The sequence below is a fragment of the Bombus bifarius genome, unplaced genomic scaffold (genome assembly GCF_011952205.1).
Source record: "Bombus bifarius isolate JDL3187 unplaced genomic scaffold, Bbif_JDL3187 scf7180000007974, whole genome shotgun sequence".
Lineage (NCBI taxonomy): Eukaryota > Metazoa > Arthropoda > Insecta > Hymenoptera > Apidae > Bombus > Bombus bifarius.
The window spans coordinates 716,574-737,149 of record NW_022884360.1 but is presented as its reverse complement, the minus strand read 5'-3'; the positions used below and the strand labels follow the sequence as shown (position 1 = coordinate 737,149).

At 41.6% G+C, this 20,576-nt stretch overlaps 1 protein-coding gene across 2 annotated transcripts in view; it reads left to right on the top strand.

Moving 5' to 3' along the window:
• The window catches only part of LOC117217134 (basement membrane-specific heparan sulfate proteoglycan core protein-like), a 186,140-nt gene that overhangs the window by 52,889 nt on the left and 112,675 nt on the right, over positions 1–20,576 (top strand). For both annotated transcript variants that reach the window (XM_033464496.1, XM_033464497.1), the window contains exons 2-8: positions 17,303–17,462; positions 17,617–17,753; positions 17,839–17,989; positions 18,074–18,242; positions 19,393–19,553; positions 19,892–20,035; positions 20,311–20,535. In XM_033464496.1, the coding sequence (XP_033320387.1) occupies positions 17,303–17,462; positions 17,617–17,753; positions 17,839–17,989; positions 18,074–18,242; positions 19,393–19,553; positions 19,892–20,035; positions 20,311–20,535 (1,147 nt within the window). The remainder of the gene's footprint in view (positions 1–17,302; positions 17,463–17,616; positions 17,754–17,838; positions 17,990–18,073; positions 18,243–19,392; positions 19,554–19,891; positions 20,036–20,310; positions 20,536–20,576) is intronic.

The following is a 20,576-nucleotide window of genomic DNA, read 5'->3' as shown; positions in this document are numbered from 1 at the left end:
TTTCTATCATCCTACTTGTGCTTGTTAACAGATATTCCATTACCTGACCACATGATTAGCGTGTAACTTCTTAACAGAATAATTGTTTCACTTCTATAAATTTATTTGTCGTGCGCAGATTAGAAATAGTCGTGAATTCTAGACAAATCTTAAAAAGCATTTGCATAATCATCACGTCTTTCTATCATCCTACTTGTGCTTGTTAACAGATATTCCATTACCTGACCACATGATTAGCGTGTAACTTCTTAACAGAATAATTGTTTCACTTCTATAAATTTATTTGTCGTGCGCAGATTAGAAATAGTCGCGAATTCTAGATAAATCTTAAAAAAACATTTGTAACATCGTTATGTTTTTTTATCATTCTACTTGTGCTTGTTAACAAATATTGTCACATAACAAACTCACATCTCTTTTTTTTTTCTCCTGTTTATACAGTTGATTGATATAGCCTCTGGCTGTCTCGTGTTACAACATAACCATTTAGAAGCGGAGTAAATCCGATTACAAGTGACACCTCTCGCGATTTCCACGATTGTACTCGATTTAATCTTCGTACGTACGCTATACCGATCGAAGATCAGTTTGGCCGATCGAAACGATAGACACGCGTTGACCTGGTGAAAATTACAGAACGGTGGAAGCTGGGCAAGTCGTGTCTGATACGTCGAGTCAACGAGAAAATTCAGTTACCAAAGTCATCAGAGGCCGAAATCAACGATTCAATGCGTGTGCTGGCATTTGACACAAGGATGGCCGGTTGCGCAATCGATTATAATTATATTTCTGATGTAATTGCGCGTGTTACGATGCGGAGAACTGGCGAGCGTTGTCTCTGAGCGTTGCCATCGGGTTTCGGCGAAACTTCAGCCTCGTTTCTCGTTCCCTTTGCCTTTATTTCTTTCTTTTCTTCCTGTTTCGCCTTCCTTTTTTTTCATTTGCCTCAGCTTTTGAGGGAATAAAAGCGCGATTTCGTATGAAAAGAGTGGCGGAACCGAGGGATTTCCGGCAAATGGAATTCAACTTGCGGCAAGAATGTGGTTCACGGGCCGTTGGTCAGCTTATTAACGATGTTTCAAAGGGGAAACTAATTTTTCCTGGTTTTGATAACGACGTGTCCTCGAATGCGAATATTTGGCACGGTTTCGGTTGTTCGCCAAATATGGACAGTCGTCCATTCGCGGTCCGGCATTGCCCTAATTTGGTCAACGAATAGGCTGTCTGCCTGCCGGAGCAACGGGAAATTTATTCAGCAACCACCGGATGCGGAGATGTTTCTACGAATTTTTCTCTACGATCTTCATCTTTTCGTAGATTTCTTTTCGTCCCGTGGTCTCTCGTCTGCGTCCTGTGCCATGGCGTGTGTCTCGGTTCGGACGATCGAAAGATGGATCGTCGTGTTCCTCAGCGTGGCGGAAGCTTCCGCTCTCGACTATTTTCGATCCGACGGAAATGGGTCTGTCGACCAATTGTTTGCCTTCGCCGAACAAATACACCTTCTTCCTTCTCTGTCCGCCAAATCAGCCCGTATAGCCGCCCTTCTGTTATTTGTCACGCGTGTTCCACCCAAAAGAGGAAAAAGAGCGAATCATAAATTGCACCGGCGGATTCGGCCACTCTAACAACGAAACGTTTCATGTAAATCGCAGCAGGATCATCCCCCGGCGTTTAACCTCCGTGTTTTCCTTCTCGATGGCCGATACAGGTTCCTCCGACCCCCTTTGATACTTGAACCAATGTTTTCAAAGGGTTGAACAGGGAGAACTGGCTGACGTAGAGATGATTTTTACATTTATCCAGCCTCCAGTGGACAAGATTCCCCTCTTTCGGTTAGAGAAGACGGTAGGTTTTAAGAAAATGGCAAAAAAATGGTATTTTCGCTTGTCATTTGGATTCCAGCTATTATTCGGAACAACTCTCGATTACCTAGCTGCAAGTTTCCAAAGTTCCACTTTCCGAAGGAGTCACAGAGGTCTGCGAGGCTCCAAGAAAATAACAAGAAACGTACCTCCCAGCCTCGTTTCGATTCTACGTATTATTCAAAGCTCTTTCGATTACTTAGGCGCGACGAATCTATTCGATTCGGAAGTTTCCAAACTTTGCCTCGCTGCGCAGTCACCAAGGTCTCCAGGTCGCTCGAGAGAAAATAGGAAAAAGATAAATTGTGTTTTTTATCGTAATTTGAATACGAGATAACAACGCGTGACATATTGGCGGCGAGGGAAAATTGTCCGTTGAATTTGATGGTTTTTGAGCAGCAGGTCCGAAGAAGATTGATGATCGGTCGGCTGAACGACTCAATGAACTCGAGGAACGAGTCTCCTCGGCTGACAGACGGGAAAAGTGTGAAGAACGTGAACATGCGTGTCACGTAGGTGATTCCTTCACTCTTGTCGAGAATTAATGAGCCATTCCACTGAATTCGTTTACTCATCGTTGTCGCTTTCTGCCGGCAAAACCGTTCGATTCTTCAACTTCTTGTTCCAATAACTGACAGTATTGCGATTTCAAGACACTGACGCAAAAATTTCCATTTACGTCACGTTTGCAGTGTGACATCGCACGACCCGTGTATATAATAACCATAATCGCGTAATATGTTGTTGGCTGTTGGATTATCTAGAGTTCGCAGTATCTTTCAATCTCGACATGTTGTTTCTTGAATTTAGTAGGACATTTTATGCTAATTATTCAGGAAGCTGGCGTCATGTTGCGCTTCAATGATCTTTTAATATGCTGTAGAAACCAACTTTTTTTTAATTTAGTAGTAAAAAAAAAAAAAAAAAGTCACCTCACGGCGATCATTAAAATGATTTTCAAAGCTATACGTATTACAAAGGAAAGATAAGAATTAGACGTACAACTGTAGGTAGAAATCTGTAAATGTAACGATACCGACAGTTCTTTTTAATATCTCAGAAACAAAGGGCGAGTAATCGAGCGTCGGTTACGCGTACGGGAAAAAATTGTTCAGAATCACACAGCTGACAGTGTAATAAAAGAATCATGAAAATCGAAGATGTGCAGCAGCTCTATGAACAATGAGCAATTTTATTATGGATTTCTATTAAATACAGAAAATGATAAAGTTCTATTACAAAATTTATTTTTGCATTATTCTTACTTTTACGTTTCGTTTGGATTCTTCCAACGAACACGATATGTTGAGAAAGTTAGAAATAGCAGACAACTTTAAAAATTGATTACAAAACACACCACGTGTCGTATGGCGCGATACTCCACGCGTATTCTTCTTTCAATAAGAGAAAAAGAGTAATTTAAATTTCAAATTTCGACACAGAATGATCTTGGTGTGAACGACGAATGAGTCGAAATACCACCGACGACGAATATGTTAACGAGCTTGCTAGCCTAATTGTCTGCTAATAGTCGACAGGGACTAGAAAAAAGAGGCTGTAAAAGACGAGGAATTTGGATTCAGAGTGCGGTGACAGGCAACACGAGGCGCTAAGTGAGTCTCGTAATTTGTCGAACCGCCTCAGGTTTCACCTAGAGGGGTGAAAATGGGTAAAAGGGTCGTGGCTGAGTCTAGAGGATGGCTGAAGGGTGAGCAACCGTGGTTAAGCGACCTGTTTAGACGACGTGCACACGATCCCCCTTGTTTGCTGTAAAAACAAACCTACGTAGCTCTTTAAGAGAGCCTGGTCGATCGCTGAATCGACTTCTGTTTGGTGTCAGTGGCAGGCCAACTTCCTCGCAAGATCTTTAGCCGATGATGAAGATGAGCGTGTTCTCAAGTGGTAGATTATCGAGCAGTCACGCGACACTGTCAAAACTGCCGCTTTAAAGCTTCAATTACTTTTCTCAGTGGCTTGCTATTCCGCTGATTCGAAATGATAGACGTGTTCATAGGAATAATTTGATCGATCGGTACGACATTTTCAGAAGCAACGATGCTAATACCAGCCGAGAATGGAATATAAAAGCGACAGGAAAGAGATGTAAACGATAGGCTTGTGCCGTATACTGTACGTAAAAGTCTAATTAAATATCGCATCGTAGGAAATTTGCGAGTTTCGCGAAAAAAAGGCTCGTAGGTCTCAGGTATAGAAATGCTGGGTGTATTTTTCTAGTCACATAATTGAGCTATCTTGAGTCTTTGAAAGGATTGAACTAAACCTCGTGACACGATTTATAGCATTCAACACTTTATCTCATTTGGACAGTTCTACGATCGAAGATTATTAATTGAAAGCTTCTCGTTGAAAACTGTCCACCATTCATTTTTAGAAATATCGAAACATCTCAGCTATTTTCGTACGGCGCTGAGAATAATTGATAAAAAAGTTGCTGACAGAGCAGCTTGGGCCAAACTTTGGCGAGAATCGCATCGGCTTCTTGCTAAAATTAATCCAACGTTCAGTCTGCAACTGCTGGTTATCTTGTTGAAAATGGACTGACTCATTGAAAGAAGTAAGTCCGGTTGAAATTTCACATTGACAGGCATTTTTTCGATTTTTTTCTCCGCCGGCACAGGACGTTCAGTTTCAGCCGTTTGGACGCGTGAGTGGCAGATCGCAGCCCGAGGGCCGGAACGTTTCTGTCGGGAAGTCGAAGCCTCGTGATTTCCGCAATTTCACCATTTTCACGGGATTGCCCATAGTATTTGCCCTCCTCGCGCACAAGGGCTGAGATATGAAAGTTCATATGAGATGATCCTGCTTCTTCTGGATCTCATCGCGTCGTTTCGTCCGTTTTACGGCCTGGGAATCAACACGTGACACTTTGGCCCAGCCGTGAGCGAAAGCTTGAGATTTGGCGCCGGTTATGGACGTTGCTCTTTCGATAATAGAATCTTCCTTTAAGAGAAAAGGAACGAGAGAGCATCCGCTATCCCGATAGTGTTTGAAGAAATTTATAACGAAGCTGCAAACGTTTATCTTAACTATACATTGATTATCTTGGTTATATCTATAATCAAAGTTCTGTTTAGTCGTTGTGTTTCTTTGCTGCACGTCTCGATTATATCTGCGCCCAAGCTGGATCCAAAATCCTCCATTCGATAATTTGATCTATCTACGACGTCTAAAATCTAGCGATTCAGCTTGCAGGCATGTAAAATTACAAAACGCTGGTTTCGTACGCCGAGAAAATATCGTATAAATAATCCGTGATATAATCCACGCGCGGTACCCAGAGAAGCTTAATTTATGACACTCTCGAGTAGCTTTTTCTTCCTAAGTTCCATGATATAGTCCGGAACTTTGGAAGCTTCGCGTTTTCTTACAGTTCCAATTTGTACCACGCCTCGCGAGTGATACGAGGTGTGACAAGTTTCTAAATATCGTTTATGAAGTACTATTCTACTTGTACTGTTCTCCGATCACTCTCACCCGACAGATCAAGAAGAACCCAGTGAACGTACTTTGGCAGACGTTTCTAACTCGAACACCTGACTCCACAGGTCTTCACGAGCTCATAATTTTCCGGCTCTTTCGCAACAAACGTGCGTACAGGGGAACTGTCGAAAGTTGCTATACTTGGCAAAGCCTTGCCCGAAGGATTTGCTGGAGTAGAGAGGCAGTTAAAATGCAAAGGCTCGGTCGCGCGAGACTAGCGCCACCTATGCAGCACATAGTTCGCCACTGTTTAGTATTCCGGGCGCTGACAGCCCTCTTTTCCACGTCTAGTCGTCCAGCTATCGTAGCATGGTTCGACATGGCATGTTCTTCACATTAATATAGAGCGGCTTAAGACAAAAGACGATCGGCCAGTCTCGCCAGATTCTTCCCTCGGAGATGCTGTTCTCCACCCATAACGCCATCTAGCTCGCCAGCGCGTATATTTTCGTTAAGTCGAAGCCCCTGGAAGTCTCTCAAATTGGGGGATTTCTCGCTCTCGGCCTCCATACGTGCCGGATCTTGACCTTTGAAGCAGCCTCGCTGCGAAGGAACAGATTGATCCTGATCATCACCGAGGATTCCAGTCTGGCGCCAGTTGTTCCAGTGTTTAGACAGCTAGTCATGAGCCTGAGTAGGTGGTGCGATGATCGATCACGAGTCAAGAGGTAGGACGATGCGTATTTGGAAAGCACGTTTCTCAAGCTCTGAAGTCTGGGACCTTAGGATCTTGGATTTGAGGAAAATTTTGCAATCGAAGAACTTTGAGTGTAAGGTGCAACGATTTAGGATTGAGAGATGTAAGGTTTTACAATTTAGGATACGAAGGGTATTAGGGCTCAGGGATGAGGAGTCAATAGATGAAGACCAAAGAGACTACGATTCAAGAGTCGAAGATTCGAAATTGAAAATTTGGATTGCAAGTGTTCAGCATCCAAAACTTGAAGTTTCAGCAAAATTTAGAGATTCGTCTGTGCAGGATTCAAGAGTTCAGAGTTCAAGACAAAGAGACTGAAAGATGTCAGATCCACGAATTTTAGGGCCCAATCATTCGGATTGCGAAAATCCAGGATCTAAGGATCCCAGGGATTACGATTGGAAAATTTTCCAGTGGAAGGATTTTGAATTCCACGATCTACGGTCCAGAAACTTAAGATACAGGATCCTTAGGCATAAGAATAGTTCAGTATTCAATTATTCGTCGTTGGGAAATTTGGCAGCCGAGTATCTTTCGTCGAATTATTCAGAATCCAGAGGCTCTAGAATCCAATTCAGCTTTCGTTTAGCAAACAGCCAAAATGATCCTACTTGAAAGAGTACTCCGACGTTTGAAACACGCGGAGAAGCTATCGAATTCCCAAGATAATTAATTACGACGCACCTTCAGTAACCAAAACTTGTACGGAACGCACGTGTGTCGTCCTCTGATCTTTGTATCCTGATAAAAATAGCTAAGATTATTTCGCCTAATCGCTCGTTTAACGCCAATTATCTCTCGTGGCATCTATATAAGACGAGAAGAAGCAGCGGAGGCAGAGAATCGATACTTTGCCATCTATTTTCACGCGAAGACGAGAGTTTGGTTTCGCGAAGGCGATTCTGCGAGTCTGGTCAAGCTCGAGGCGAGGTTCTCGCTCGCATTATGCAATCAACACGTGTGTGCAAACTGCACGGGACCGGCTTAACGATATGCAGACGCGCTTGCTTATTTTTTTCAGGACCAGTTCTCCAACTGTGTGAGTCATCGGTCGGACTCATTTTTGCACCAGGTTTAACGACCTCGTTTACTTGTTCTCCTTCTCTCTTTCTCGAGGCTCGTTGATCCACCTTCTTTCCCTCCGCGTCTCGCCAACGTTTTACCTTGGAATCTCACAGTTTTGTCAAACGTTCGCGAGCACCGAATTTAGTGGCTCTAACCGTGGCTGAGTTGGCGATTCATACGCGACTGGCTGATGAGAGTCGAGTCATTTCTGTTCGTTACAACGAGAGCAACGTTAAAATACGAAAATACGAAAAAATTGATCTTCTCACGTTCGTTGTTCTTCGGTAAGTTGTTGACTCTCGGTTGACAGGAATGAAAGATTAAAATTAATAATTCGCGTATCGTTGTGAGAATATCGAAAGACAGTTTGCGAGAAGCGCGACACTGTGGCAAGGAAAAATGAAGTATATGACGTTTATTAGCGGTGTCGTCCACTTTCAGGGGTCCAGATCATCGATGGATCCAGGTCATCGATGGATCCATTATGTAACACGACAGTGGTTGAACGTTTTGTGTTAGAAGAAAAGGCTTCGTTATCTTTTATCTTCTCGTTTTGTCCTCGAGGTTTCTTTGCAACGAAGCTGTTGAAATTGTCACATTCACATTGTTCACATTGTTGGACAATGGAGCTCGAAACATGTCTACGATAGATTTGAAACGGATTTAATTGTGATATATCGTAATCCTTACAGAGACACGATTTTCTAGAGAACAAAGCTTCCTATTATTAATGTCTGGTGAAAAGATTTTTCTACCTATATGTACTGTTAAGAGGTCTGAGTCAGTGGAAATGTCAAAAGTCCTCGCACGATTCACATGGCAACTAAGTGATTGCCGATCTTGTCATCAGGTGATATGGACAAAATCCGCAATCACTTAGTTGCCAACACACTATCGACGCGTGTGTAATATCAATCACATCTCAATCCACATGAGAAACCAGGCCGCACACCGAGGGCAAAATGGCAACCAGATGTCTACGCATCCTTGCTGCGTACCCTCGATATTCTTAAGGATCCACCATTAATTTTGGCATTTTCATGGCTAAGGTCCTTCGGACCAAACCATGTCTTTTATTTCGAGTATTCTTTATATTTTTGTCTACTACGGGAAGATACGGGAAAATTAGTTTTCCTCGCGTTCGAAATCTTCCGTTAGCACCTTCTTCACCCACCAACCTAGAAAATTTGCCAATTGACAGCGAAGTCTATTTCCCTCACTCTCCTAACGAAAACTTGTCCTTAAGAAATCAACTCTTTTCGTGTCCTTAGACCCACCCATCGTTAGCTTTCCTTCGCCACGACATCTTCACTAAACTTTACTGATTTCTCATCTTTCGAACAGTTAACATCTCTTTACCGGGTTTCTTCCAGCCTTAGATCAGTCGCCTAATTTATTGAAAGTTGTTAGAGTAAAGCAACAAATTTATACGCGTTAATGCAGTGTACACTCAATTGTGACTGTTAAGTGCATAATAAAGTGTAATAAAAAGGAAGTTGATAGTTGCGTTTCGGCTCAACCTTCTTGTTTTTATATCATCCGAGTTGCGACTTGTGATTTTAAGTGACACATGCCACGGTACAGCGGGATCTTCCCTTGGTGCATTCTCAGAATCGCTCTTCGACTGTAATGGACACTTTCGTGTAAATATTTGAACACTCCCGTTTCGCCCTCGATCACTTTGCATCCGTTGATCATTCGTATCGTTATACGATAATCGAATCGAAGTTTGACACGATAGACCGCTTAGGTGAATTATCTGCTACAGATAAATGAACAAATTGAATCGTGCATGAAGATTTAGAATATGATTCGATTAGTATACCTACTGTTGGAATACAACGATATTACGCACATAGACACAAATAGTCTTATACAGACACCTATACAGGCCATAGTCACTACTGTATAGAGAGCGGGGTTCAAAATCTTTTAACACGTTGACTGCCACGTTGATTTATTCGTCTACTTGCGAAGGATCGTCGTAGGTATTTGAAAAGATATTCCATAATAATAAATTGTTAATTAATAATTAATTGTAACAATAGTTGAATTATTATAAAGTAAAAATACGAAAATGGTTTGTTAAAAAAATGATTTAGAATGTGAAACTTTCAAGCATTCTATACGCAGCTCAGATTGGTCGGGACAATTTGAACAATAAGTCGTTGTTTTCTTCAAATTCTTTTGTGCCTTTGTTCGGTCCATTCGACGTCTTTTATTCGCGTAACGTAGTTTGCATGCGCGTCTATTGCTTCTTCCGGAATCATTTTTCCGAACGGCGATATTACGCTGACTCCGTCGAAGACAAGGATTTTTTTTGTATTTTCAGACAACCCTGATAATTTTGCAATTAATAATTGTCTAAATATTCTAATATTTATATTTTTTCTCGTTGCAATTTTGTAAACCGTCAAAGCGTTTATAATAGAAATTCCCAGAAAGAATCGAGTGCCAAGCTTTCTGTACCATTTGATTCCTTTTCTAATTTTGGTGGCATGAGAAACCATTTTGTCGGAATAATCTATCCACGCTTTCCTTCGTTATATTCGACAACAGCTAGTGGTCACCATGGGTCACTACGTACAGTCAGTCTGAGAGTAACTGGCCAACTGTCGACAATCCATAAATTCTTTACCTGCACACTTTGTCAATTATACCATATCACTCCACTGTTCTGTAATTTCGTTTAATAAATATCACCTGATATTATTTCAACATCGTTGAGCTTATTCGATGTGTAAACAGAGAAAACTCGTGGTTAAATTGTAAGGTAGGAAATATATTTAAATAGAAGCGTAATTGCAAGTAAGAATACAATTTGAGCTGGTCCAGATCCGCACGCTAGCCGTGTTACCCAATAACTGAAAACCCCGAAGTCAACGTCACCTGTCTACTGTTTATGGTCTGTCTTCGTCGCAGTCTTTTGTCTACACGCTGTCTTCAGTGCTTGAGAAAAGTAAAAAGGCCAGATGTAGAGTTTTCTTAGAAGTGGTGATCACTTGGACAAACATAAACATCGTGCCTTCCACAGATTATTTATCTTAACTTTAAGATTAATTTCGAACACCTACAGTAGTTTGTAGAATTTCAAATCCTCATATTGCCGAATATCATTAACCCATTAATCATGGCCCTACTTAAGAGGACTGGTCCCTATGACCATGACATGGAACGACATCCGAATTCTTCATGGAGTTTATCGAAAATTCACTGTTCAAAACGATTGGCAGACAATGTTGCTTCGCGAACATCGCATCTTACGTTCTTTATAACAGAGGACAAAAGAAGAAATTATTTATTTTAGAAAAAATAAGAAATTGAATCATATTATTTCTCGTGGAATTGTTTAAAATGGTCGATACAATAAACTGATATAGGCGAGATGCTGACAAACGGGTCGAACGTGATCTCTCACATCTGAAGAATACTTAACGATTGAAATAAAAAGCAGTCGCAGCGCTCGTAATAATCCGCGTTTGCATGCAAAAGGGGTAAAAGAATGGAAGTTAAATATTGGGTTGGCAACTATGTGGTTGCGGATTTTGTCATTAGGTGGTATCATTCGAAGATGGTATCCCACTGGGGGTAGCCATCCACATGCTATATTGCTATATCACTAAGCTATAATATTTTACCAAATGTCCTACTGGACAAATTGTAAAATGTAAATAAATAAATAAAAAAAAAAAAAATTAGGTGGTATTGACAAAATCCGCAACCACTTAGTTGCCAACCCAATAAAAGTTCGTCGCACCTGTTCTATTTCAGGTATCTTATTTGTCTGCTCAATTACGTTCTATTTATATTTTATTTACATTTTCTTATCATCACACGCGCTCTGTACATTTTTGCGTCCTTAAATCCCCCATAAGTGCACAAATATCCATAATCTAGCGATAACGTTTGATATCGGCTAGTTTCGAGCGTAATTTTCACGTTAGAAATTCACTCGATAAAATAAATACCACGACTTTTCGTATATTATCGACGAGTAACGCGAACCGAAGTTTCCGATATTTTAGACGCGGAGCAATACGTGTGAGTCGAGCTTTCTCATTTCATTCGATTTGACGTATTTTCCAAAAAAAAAGTGCGACGATTAGGTTGAAGTTTATATTCCGATAAATCGTCGGCAACGTGCAAATACGCGAAGAAGCGAGCAGAGTTTATAAAAAAGTCAAACGATTGATCGTTACAAAGCCTGTACCAGTTGGGTTTGTACGTGGTTCGTGTCACCTAATCAAACGACAAGGGAGTGTGAGCGGAAGAAAATTGAGCGAGGGGGTCGACGGTAGACCAAGAGGCTCGATGTTTGCCGCAACTTCGTCCCCATAGTCGAAGTTCCGAGGACGAATTTCCCGTTGGCCACTTAAGCTGCGCCGACACGTATTTCCCATGCATTTTAAGGATTTCGGACAGCGCGAGGGGCCCGGTGTTTTGTCGAAGTATGAGCACGTAGTTGTCGTGAAAGGATCATAGAGTGGACTTAGCCGGGGAATCCCGTGTAAAACTTGCCCGGAATAACAAAGTTTTGTCTCTAACCTATACCACCCTCTCTCGCTTCTTTCTAATTCTTTGTCCTCTTCGCTCATGGAAACGAGCTTTAATCGACCTCACTTACTTTTTTCCCGATTTTTCGCCCCTTGCTTCATACACGTCCACCTCCTTTTTATTTCTCTTTTTTAATATCTACGATCGATCTTGCGGCAAACCGGAGACTGGTAATCTTCGATTTCAGAATTCGTCGTTTCTTCTTCCATTCGCATTCGTCCTTTTCATTTCCAACGATACGATTATTATAAGAATTTTAGATAAGAGGAAGGGCAATCTTATGCTTGAAACGTACAATTTCCAAGTCCCGATCCAGGTACTCGTCGTTCGCACGTTTGGCTGTTGGTCGATACTTGCGAACGGATTGTTCTTTTTGTTTTTTAATTACGTTCATAAAAGTATGAATATACAACGTGTGTGTATGTTTGCGACAAGGTGGTTCAAGGTCAGACCTTGATCGGAGATTAGATCGACCCGCGTGTGGCTCGACGAGCCAGCAAATCATCCGAAATAAACGAGAACGACGAGATGCCGCGACACGTTGAGGGTTAAGCGGAGAAACGTCGGAACGCGCTAGTTTATTCGGAGTTTTTCGAGCGAAACGGAGAATTCCGTGAACGAGCTGGTGGAGAGAAGTTACACGGCCTCTTGCTGCTGTTCCTGCAGCTGCCAGAAGTAGGCCTTTCAGCTCCCCTCGTGCAGAAGTTTCGCCATTGATAGGGGTCACTGAGTGGATTTGCAACGAGATACAGCAACCAGGTCCAGCGGCCGTGTTGGTCGGGTTGCAGGTAGCGTGGCGCGTTATCGCGGATCGAAACGGACGCTCGTCTTCCCGTACGACGGTTCAAGAAAAATTTCTTTAACATTTTGCCTGCGAAATTTGTACTTTTATCGCGGAGAAAACTGCGATTCTCAGATATTACGTTTGCTGTGTATATAAAAGAAAAAAAAAAAAAATAGGAAGAAGCAGGAACGTGAAGAAAAGAAAAGCGATCTAAGAATTGGTCGATCGAGGTTGATCAGAGATACAGCCGTCTACGTCTATAGACGCACATTTGGTTTCTAGATTCTGCAAACATAGCACGATGACTTGGTGCTGACGGCCGGAGAGACGGTAAGAGATTCTTATCGCAAGCCAAATATTAACATCGATGTTATATTTCCAAAATTGTCCATATTTATTGGAATTATTAAAAGAGAAATAGATTATGTTCGAGTATTCGGAATAGCCTGTATCAGAATTAGAATGCACAAGGTGTTAGAGTAGGAAATGAATTATTCGCGTCGTTTACGTAGCGTCGGAATGTGTTTGCTTGTGTTCAAGTTTCGTTATCATCGTACGTTCACGCATATCGGTTGCAAGCAAAGAATACGTCGCAACTAATTTTAGCTGGAGGATTAACGAGCGTCGGCTCGTGTCATTATCCTCCGTGAGCTCTCTGTTTCCAGTTACGCAACGTTACGTCGACCCCCACTCACACGCGCAACGTGTGCACGCGGAAGTCGAGTCCTTCGACTTCTAACTTCGTGCGATTTCTTTCAGATTATTAATGATTGTTCGCCATTTTACAAAACAAATAAATAATTGCATGTTATTAAACGATTTTAGTTATCGTTATGATATTATGGTGATACGATTATACCGTGCTGGTTAAAAGAAATTCGAAACGAATTTAGCAGCGTACAGACAGGAAGTTATATGGACGCTTCCGGTCACGTGACCAAGCGCATCTCATAGCTGCGTTCGCAACGAAACGCGACACTCTGAGGTATTAGTCGCGATTAGCAAGATCCGCCAGATGGTCGGCTTCTGTTGGATCATGCCATTTGCCACTGATTCCGTCGCCACGAAAAAAAAAAAAAAAAACGCATTTTCGCATCATAATGATACGGCGAGTTTAATTAACGAGTAGACAGGAAATAAATAATGTACATATCGTAGCGCCATGGTACGGAGCATAAAAAGTAATTACGCGAATCGGAAAGGGAGAAAGTATTTTTCATGATTTAGAAAGAGTACTATAGTTTAGAATAGCGTTATAAATATTCAGTTTCTTTAAACTTCGTAAGATCGTAGGAACTAGATGGGAGAAGAATTAATTATTAAAATTAGCGGGAACTGGATGAAAGAGGAATGAAATCCTTAGAATTTCTCCTCGTAACCATCAAAAAATAGAATCTAGTAACGTAATTTGATTGAAAAAGAAATTGCGAATGAATTGTTTTGTCTAACTTATCTTAACTTGGCCATTTTATAGCATTTCGTCGTGTTCATTTAATTTCCTTAAATTTTGTTAATTAACAAAAAAAGAGAGATTGTAATGCAGAGTTAACACGTACATTAATGTCATTGAAATAATTTTAGCCTTTAGCCATTTCTTAATTATTGTACATGTCGTTATATGTGATATATTATTATATATGTTAATTATATATCAATTCCAGTTTTGCAATTACCTGTGAACAAAATTCCTAAACTGTTCAATAAGGCACAGCCAGAAGGTACACTAATATCATCCAAGCAATTGTAGCCTTCCATTTAGCAACTATTTAGTTATGAAAAAAATTGAAAAGACTGAGCCTATTTTGTTTCCATAAGGCACAGCCAAAAGGTAAACTAACATCATCCAAACAATTGTAGCCTTTTTTTATTTTGCAATTACTTATGAAGAAAATTGAAAAGACTGTACCTGTTCTGGTTGCATAAGATACAACCAAAAGGTAAACTAACATCATCCAAGCAATTTTATCCTTCCATTTTGCCTTCTAGTTCTGAAGAAAATTGAAAAGACTGTACCTGTTCTGGTTCCACAAGGCACAGCCAAAAGATACATTAATATCATTCAAACAATTGTAGTCTTTTCTCATTTTGCAATTACTTATGAAGAAAATTGAAAAGACTGTACCTGTTCTGGTTGCATAAGATACAACCAAAAGGTAAACTAACATCATCCAAGCAATTTTATCCTTCCATTTTGCCTTCTAGTTCTGAAGAAAATTGAAAAGACTGTACCTGTTCTGGTTCCACAAGGCACAGCCAAAAGATACATTAATATCATTCAAACAATTGTAGTCTTTTCTCATTTTGCAATTACTTATGAAGAAAATTGAAAAGACTGTACCTGTTCTGGTTGCATAAGATACAACCAAAAGGTAAACTAACATCATCCAAGCAATTTTATCCTTCCATTTTGCCTTCTAGTTCTGAAGAAAATTGAAAAGACTGAGCCTGTTCTGGTTGCATAAGGCACAGTCAAAAGGTACACTAACATCATCCAAGCAATTTTAGCCTTCCATTTTGGAACTGGTTATGAAGAAAATTGAAAAGACTGTACCTGTTCTGGTTCCATAAGATACAACCAAAAGGTAAACTAACATCATCCAAGCAATTTTATCCTTCCATTTTGCAACTAGTTATGAAGAAAATTGAAAAGATTGTACCTGTTCTGGTTCCACAAGGCACAGCCAAAAGATACATTAATATCATTCAAACAATTGTAGTCTTTTCTCATTTTGCAATTACTTATGAAGAAAATGGAAAAGACTGTACCTGTTCTGGTTGCATAAGGCACAGCCAAAATGTAAACTAACATTATCCAAGCAATTGTAGCCTTTCATTCCGCAATTGGTTGTGACCAAAATCCCCAAATTCCTGTCCTATACGTCCAAGAGTGGTCTGATTCGTCGTAATTTTCCATCTCAAGTTTCTTGGATCCGTGGATCTCCGGGAAAGGGAGCGGAGGATCGCTGAAAACTAGGTGGTGAAAAACGCGACGGATGTTCCATAACTACTCGATAGAGGGGAATCCTGTATTCGTCGGAGCAAACGCTCCACTCGTCACGTATAGATCGGCGAGCAAACGTCTGGTTTGTTATTCGCGTCGTAGCATAATATCGACAGGGGTACACCGGTTGCATAAGCTTCGTCAGTCGTTTTCTCGCGTAACGATACTTTATCTCGGCCAGGCGATGCTCGCTGCTTGGACTCTCTGTCGCTCTCTTTCTCTTCTCCCTTTCTGTGTGTATACGTGCGCGTGTTGTTCGTCGAACAGGGAGGAGACGTCGTTGACCCGCGACGTCGAACCCTGGCCAGCGAATCACGGCCGGTGGAATGGGCGGCTGATCCTGAATTTATATCGCGTGTTTAGGTGAGAATTGGTTCTTTATGAGTCGCACGTGAGTTCACTGCGCGATACTCGAGCACACTCGACGAATCTCACTCGTTATGTACATTGGCTGCTGCGGTTTCCTCGTTTGTAACGTTTCTTCCCTTTCAACCAGCCAACCGCATGTATATTAGATGTATACAATAGCGTACAGTTGTTGAATCTTTGCAACATTGAGATCCGCCACGTCGTCTCGTAGCAAACGGATCTCTTCGTTCGGAATTCGCTTTATCAACCAGTTAACTGCGGTGTACACTCTACCTAGACCAGGCCACACACCGCGGGCCAGACGGGAACTAGATGTCCGCTCATCCTCGCTGCGTACCCTCGATATTCTTAAGGACCCGTCATAAATCCCAATAATTTGCTAGCTAAGGTCCTTCAGACCCAACAAACATCCGTTTTCCGAATCGTTTCTAAAGACCATTGTCTACTACGGCTTGACAAGGGAAAGTTAGTTTTCCTAACGTACGATGCAACTTTCCTCCTACTAACCACTTCCTCTCGAGGGCGGCTAAGACCCTTCCTAGTCCACCAACCTTCGTTTAACCAATTAACAACGAAGCCTATTTCCCTCGCTCTCTTAGCCAAAATCGTCAGCAACAAATCCGATGGTCCCGTGCGCTAGACACACCCATCCTTAGCTTAGAAGACAACTGATTTTCCATCCCTCGAACAGTCAACATCCTTCGACCGGGTTTACACCCGTGGATCAGTCACTCGCTCGTCTTATACATACGCACCAGCGTAACTATCTTCTTTACGAGTTGTTGGAATAAACGGTGATTTATAACTTACTGTACAGTGTTACATTCATCGAACCACCTCTGTTATCTTAACCGAAACAGGGGAACGACTATTTCGCGGCGTCGATTAACCGAATCGTAGCGAGAATTTTCGCCTCTCGCTGACGCGCTTTCCTAGCGACCGCGTCTCTCCGCGAACGATCGTAACACGCGGAATTTAGTTGTAGAAATTGGGTTAGGTCACCGAGTGCCTGATTAAATACGAACGACGACGTGTATACTCGTCAAACGCAATTAATTGGTCAATATTAGCGATCAATTAGCTTAATATTAAATACAATTTTTCAAACTTACAAACTTTGCAAACTTTCCTGTTCATGTAACAGGCGTTCGCGTTCGCACAAGTGTCATCGATGTAATCGAGCACTGGGCAAAGTTTCCTTGCTGCGTAAACGGAGTTCTAGCGTAATGTGAATTTGTTAATTCGACAGCCTCGTTGGAAGAATTTTTTATGATCTTCTGAGATTCCCTAAGAGGTAGACCTTCGAGTATACAACTAGCTTAGAGTGCAAAGCCCATGCGCCGCCTGGTGTTCTATTTACCTAGCGTTGTTTCTATAGAAAAGTCACTGGAAGCGTTTCCAAAGACGCTTGAAATGTGATTGTCGGAGTTTGAGAAAGTTGGATTACGTATGGATTCTTTCGTTTGCAGAACGACGATCTGGTGTTCGACCAGGATGGCAAACAATCCATCGGCGAGGCTCCGCTGATAGAGTCGCGCCAACAAGACTCCTTGTTTCATAGGATAAAGAGAGGGCTGTGGGATTTTTTTGGCCCATCCGAATCGACAACTACCACTACCGAAGCTCCAGGTAATGTATCGTTCTTTTTCCCATAGTAAACACGTTTAAACATCGTCGTTAGCTGCAAGGGTTGGCTAATTGGCAGAAATGCAGATCCTCCAACTGCGCCGAACATTCTGCTCTATCGTGTATTACAGAAATTGTACTGTCTAACGTTTTGCAGAATCCGAAGACGACAACGCGGACAACGAGCTGAACAACGCTCCTCCAGTTCAATCGGACGAGGACAAAGAGCCGCAAAGCTCGAATTTGGAAAGGATAACCCGAGATAGCGCGGAGGAATACGACGAAGATGACGAGGTTGGTATCCAAGAACTTACGACGTTGAAGTAAATACGTAAATCTTTGGTTCGATAGTGGCTCTGATCGTCGTTGTTGTTGACAGAACAACGAGGTTGGGAACGCGGCCGAGGGTCGGAGGGAGCCAGCCAATTTTGGCAACACCGACGACGAAGACCTAGCCGGATCTGGAGAAGTTGAAGGCAGCGCCACCGAGTTTGATACGAAAGTTAATTACGGTTCCAGAAGAGAAAGAAGTAGGCAAACAGTTTGTTATGGTTCATTGATTTGGTAGCCGGAGTTTCCTGCACTTGTTGCTAATTTCAATGTGGCTTTTTCAGGGTTCTACAGAATAACCTTGACCGTTGGAGAACCGTACAGGAGGGAATACGCGGACAGAAGCAGCAGAGAGTACAAGGAACTCAGTGGCAATCTGACGCAGCCGCTCGAGGAGTTGCTGAACCGTGACATTCCCAACGAAAATCACCACGTCAACGTTGTTAAAATATCGTGAGTGTAATGTCACTCGGTGTGCGATTTATTTCTATCCTTCTGTTCTACGAGAAACAGATTTCCTTAGTCTCCGACGTTCTTTACGTTCTTATCGGTAGCAACGCGTGCGTATTATCGTCGTTTACTGTAAAGAAAAATGCTTTTAGCTTCTAATCGTACGTAGACTGGATTCGAACGATTGTTACGCGGTATGAAGGTCGCAACGTACGATGAAATATGATAAAGAGTATGTCCTATAACTTCGAATTAAATGGAAAATTAAATGAGAAGTTCGGTAAATTCGAAGCGAGATTGGAGTTTTAGGATAAATTCTATGAAGGATAAATGAAATGTGACAGGTTGTTGAATTGTTCCGCAATGGTTCAAAAAACAATCACATTGTGACGAGTAATATCATCGGGAACACGTAGCAACTGATTTCCGTGTGTTTTTAATGCTAGAACTACCGATAGTCGACACGAAGCTATTTCTACGAAAACCAGTGAAAATGACTGGTCTTCAAAAAATACGTAATAGTAGAATATTTGTATATTTATTGATTTATTATCTTTTTACGGAAGCAATTCCATGTTACGTAGTACATTTTTGCTATTATTAATCCATCTGGGATCCCTAAACGAGGGTTGACACATTTATAAAATCGTAGAACCAGTCATTTTCACTGCTGTGGTATTTCCAGCGTTAGCATCCAGCGATCCAGCGATCGGTCCGGAATTTTCCTGATAACTGACATCCTCGTATCGAATGATACGCGATAAAAATTTGAAAAACGCGTGGCAAGTTGTAGAAAACGAGGAAACTGATTAATTGGGGTTCGATAAACGGATTACAGGACTCCTGTACACTTTGACAAGTGCCAGTCATTTTCACTGCTATTGAATACGTAAAAACCAAAATAAAATTCGTTATATTATTCTTTCAGTTATCGTTGCGAAAGTCATTACGTCATTGCGGAGAAAAATATAACACGAAGTAGGAATTTTAAAATAGAATTGTAAAACCGGTGAGTTTGGCTGGTATGGTAGTTCTAGCGTTAAAGACACTAGAGATGTTTTTCTGAAATAGACAGGTAGCCCAAGAAGCTGAGTCAAAGTGACTCAGCCAATAGGTATCCGAGGTACGATAATAATTCCTGTTCGATGTTCAGGCCAACTTCTGACAGCTTTACGTCGCAAGTTACTCTAGACATCGGCTCGACGTTAGCTGATGAGACGGAGATGCAGTACATCATCGAGAAACAGCTGCAGATGCACTCGTTGGGCAACGTCCAAGTGCGTCCGGATGGATTTACCTTCAGAATATTCCAAGGTAACTTGGTTTCGCTACACGCTGACGCGTGGAATGATCGATTCCTCTACGAAGACCACCCAGGTCGATGACCATAGAAGAAAAAAATCTCGAGATAGAAGGAACGTCCTAGCGTTGATCTTTGCCTGGAAGAATCGATCCATTCAATTTTCACACTTACGCCGCATGCTGTTATTGTGTCATGCTAATTGTACTTTTATATTATAAGTAGAATCTTTTGTATTAGAGCTCCGTTTCACTTTTTCGTTCTTCTACCTTTTTTTGTTGCATTCTGTTGTCCACCTGATGATTGCAAACACGCCTACACACAAACACACGAAATACGCATCTAACCACAGTAGGGTTTGAAGAGCTGGAATGCGATCAGTCAGCTGAGCTAACGTGTAGAGACGGTACATGCGTTCCATTGGAGCGGCGATGCGATGGAATTGCCGACTGTAAGGATAGTTCTGACGAAGAGGGCTGCTCCGAGAGTACAACGCGTAAGTAGCAGTCGTAATCGTCAACACAGTAGCTGTAAATACACTAAAATATAAGTACCATGTTGGACTTCTGGCTCTTGCTACTGGTGAAATCGTTCCATATCAGATGCATTCGTTCGTTTGCTCGTTCAACTAATTCCCTCCCTCTTTTTTTTTTATTAGAAAGATTTTTATTTTTAATTATTTACTTATTTTCACATACGTATATTTTTTTTTTCTCTCTTCATGTTCATAATTTATATTCACTTCCCAATCATCGAAACGATCAACGACAGAGCCGAGCAGGGATTTCGCAAGAACCGATCATCACGAAATTTTGGGAGCTGTACCAAACGAAGACGACGGAGATATAAACAGAGTTGATTCGATATCTAGCAAATGTCGTGCCGACGACACAATTCGTTGTAGAGATGGAAGTCGTTCTATCTGCTCTGTACAGCAATGTGACGGCGTGAAAGATTGTGACGATGGTGATGATGAAGATGGTTGTCCCCATCCAGGTACAGATGTTGTCTCCCGATTACGTAGATGCTTACTCATA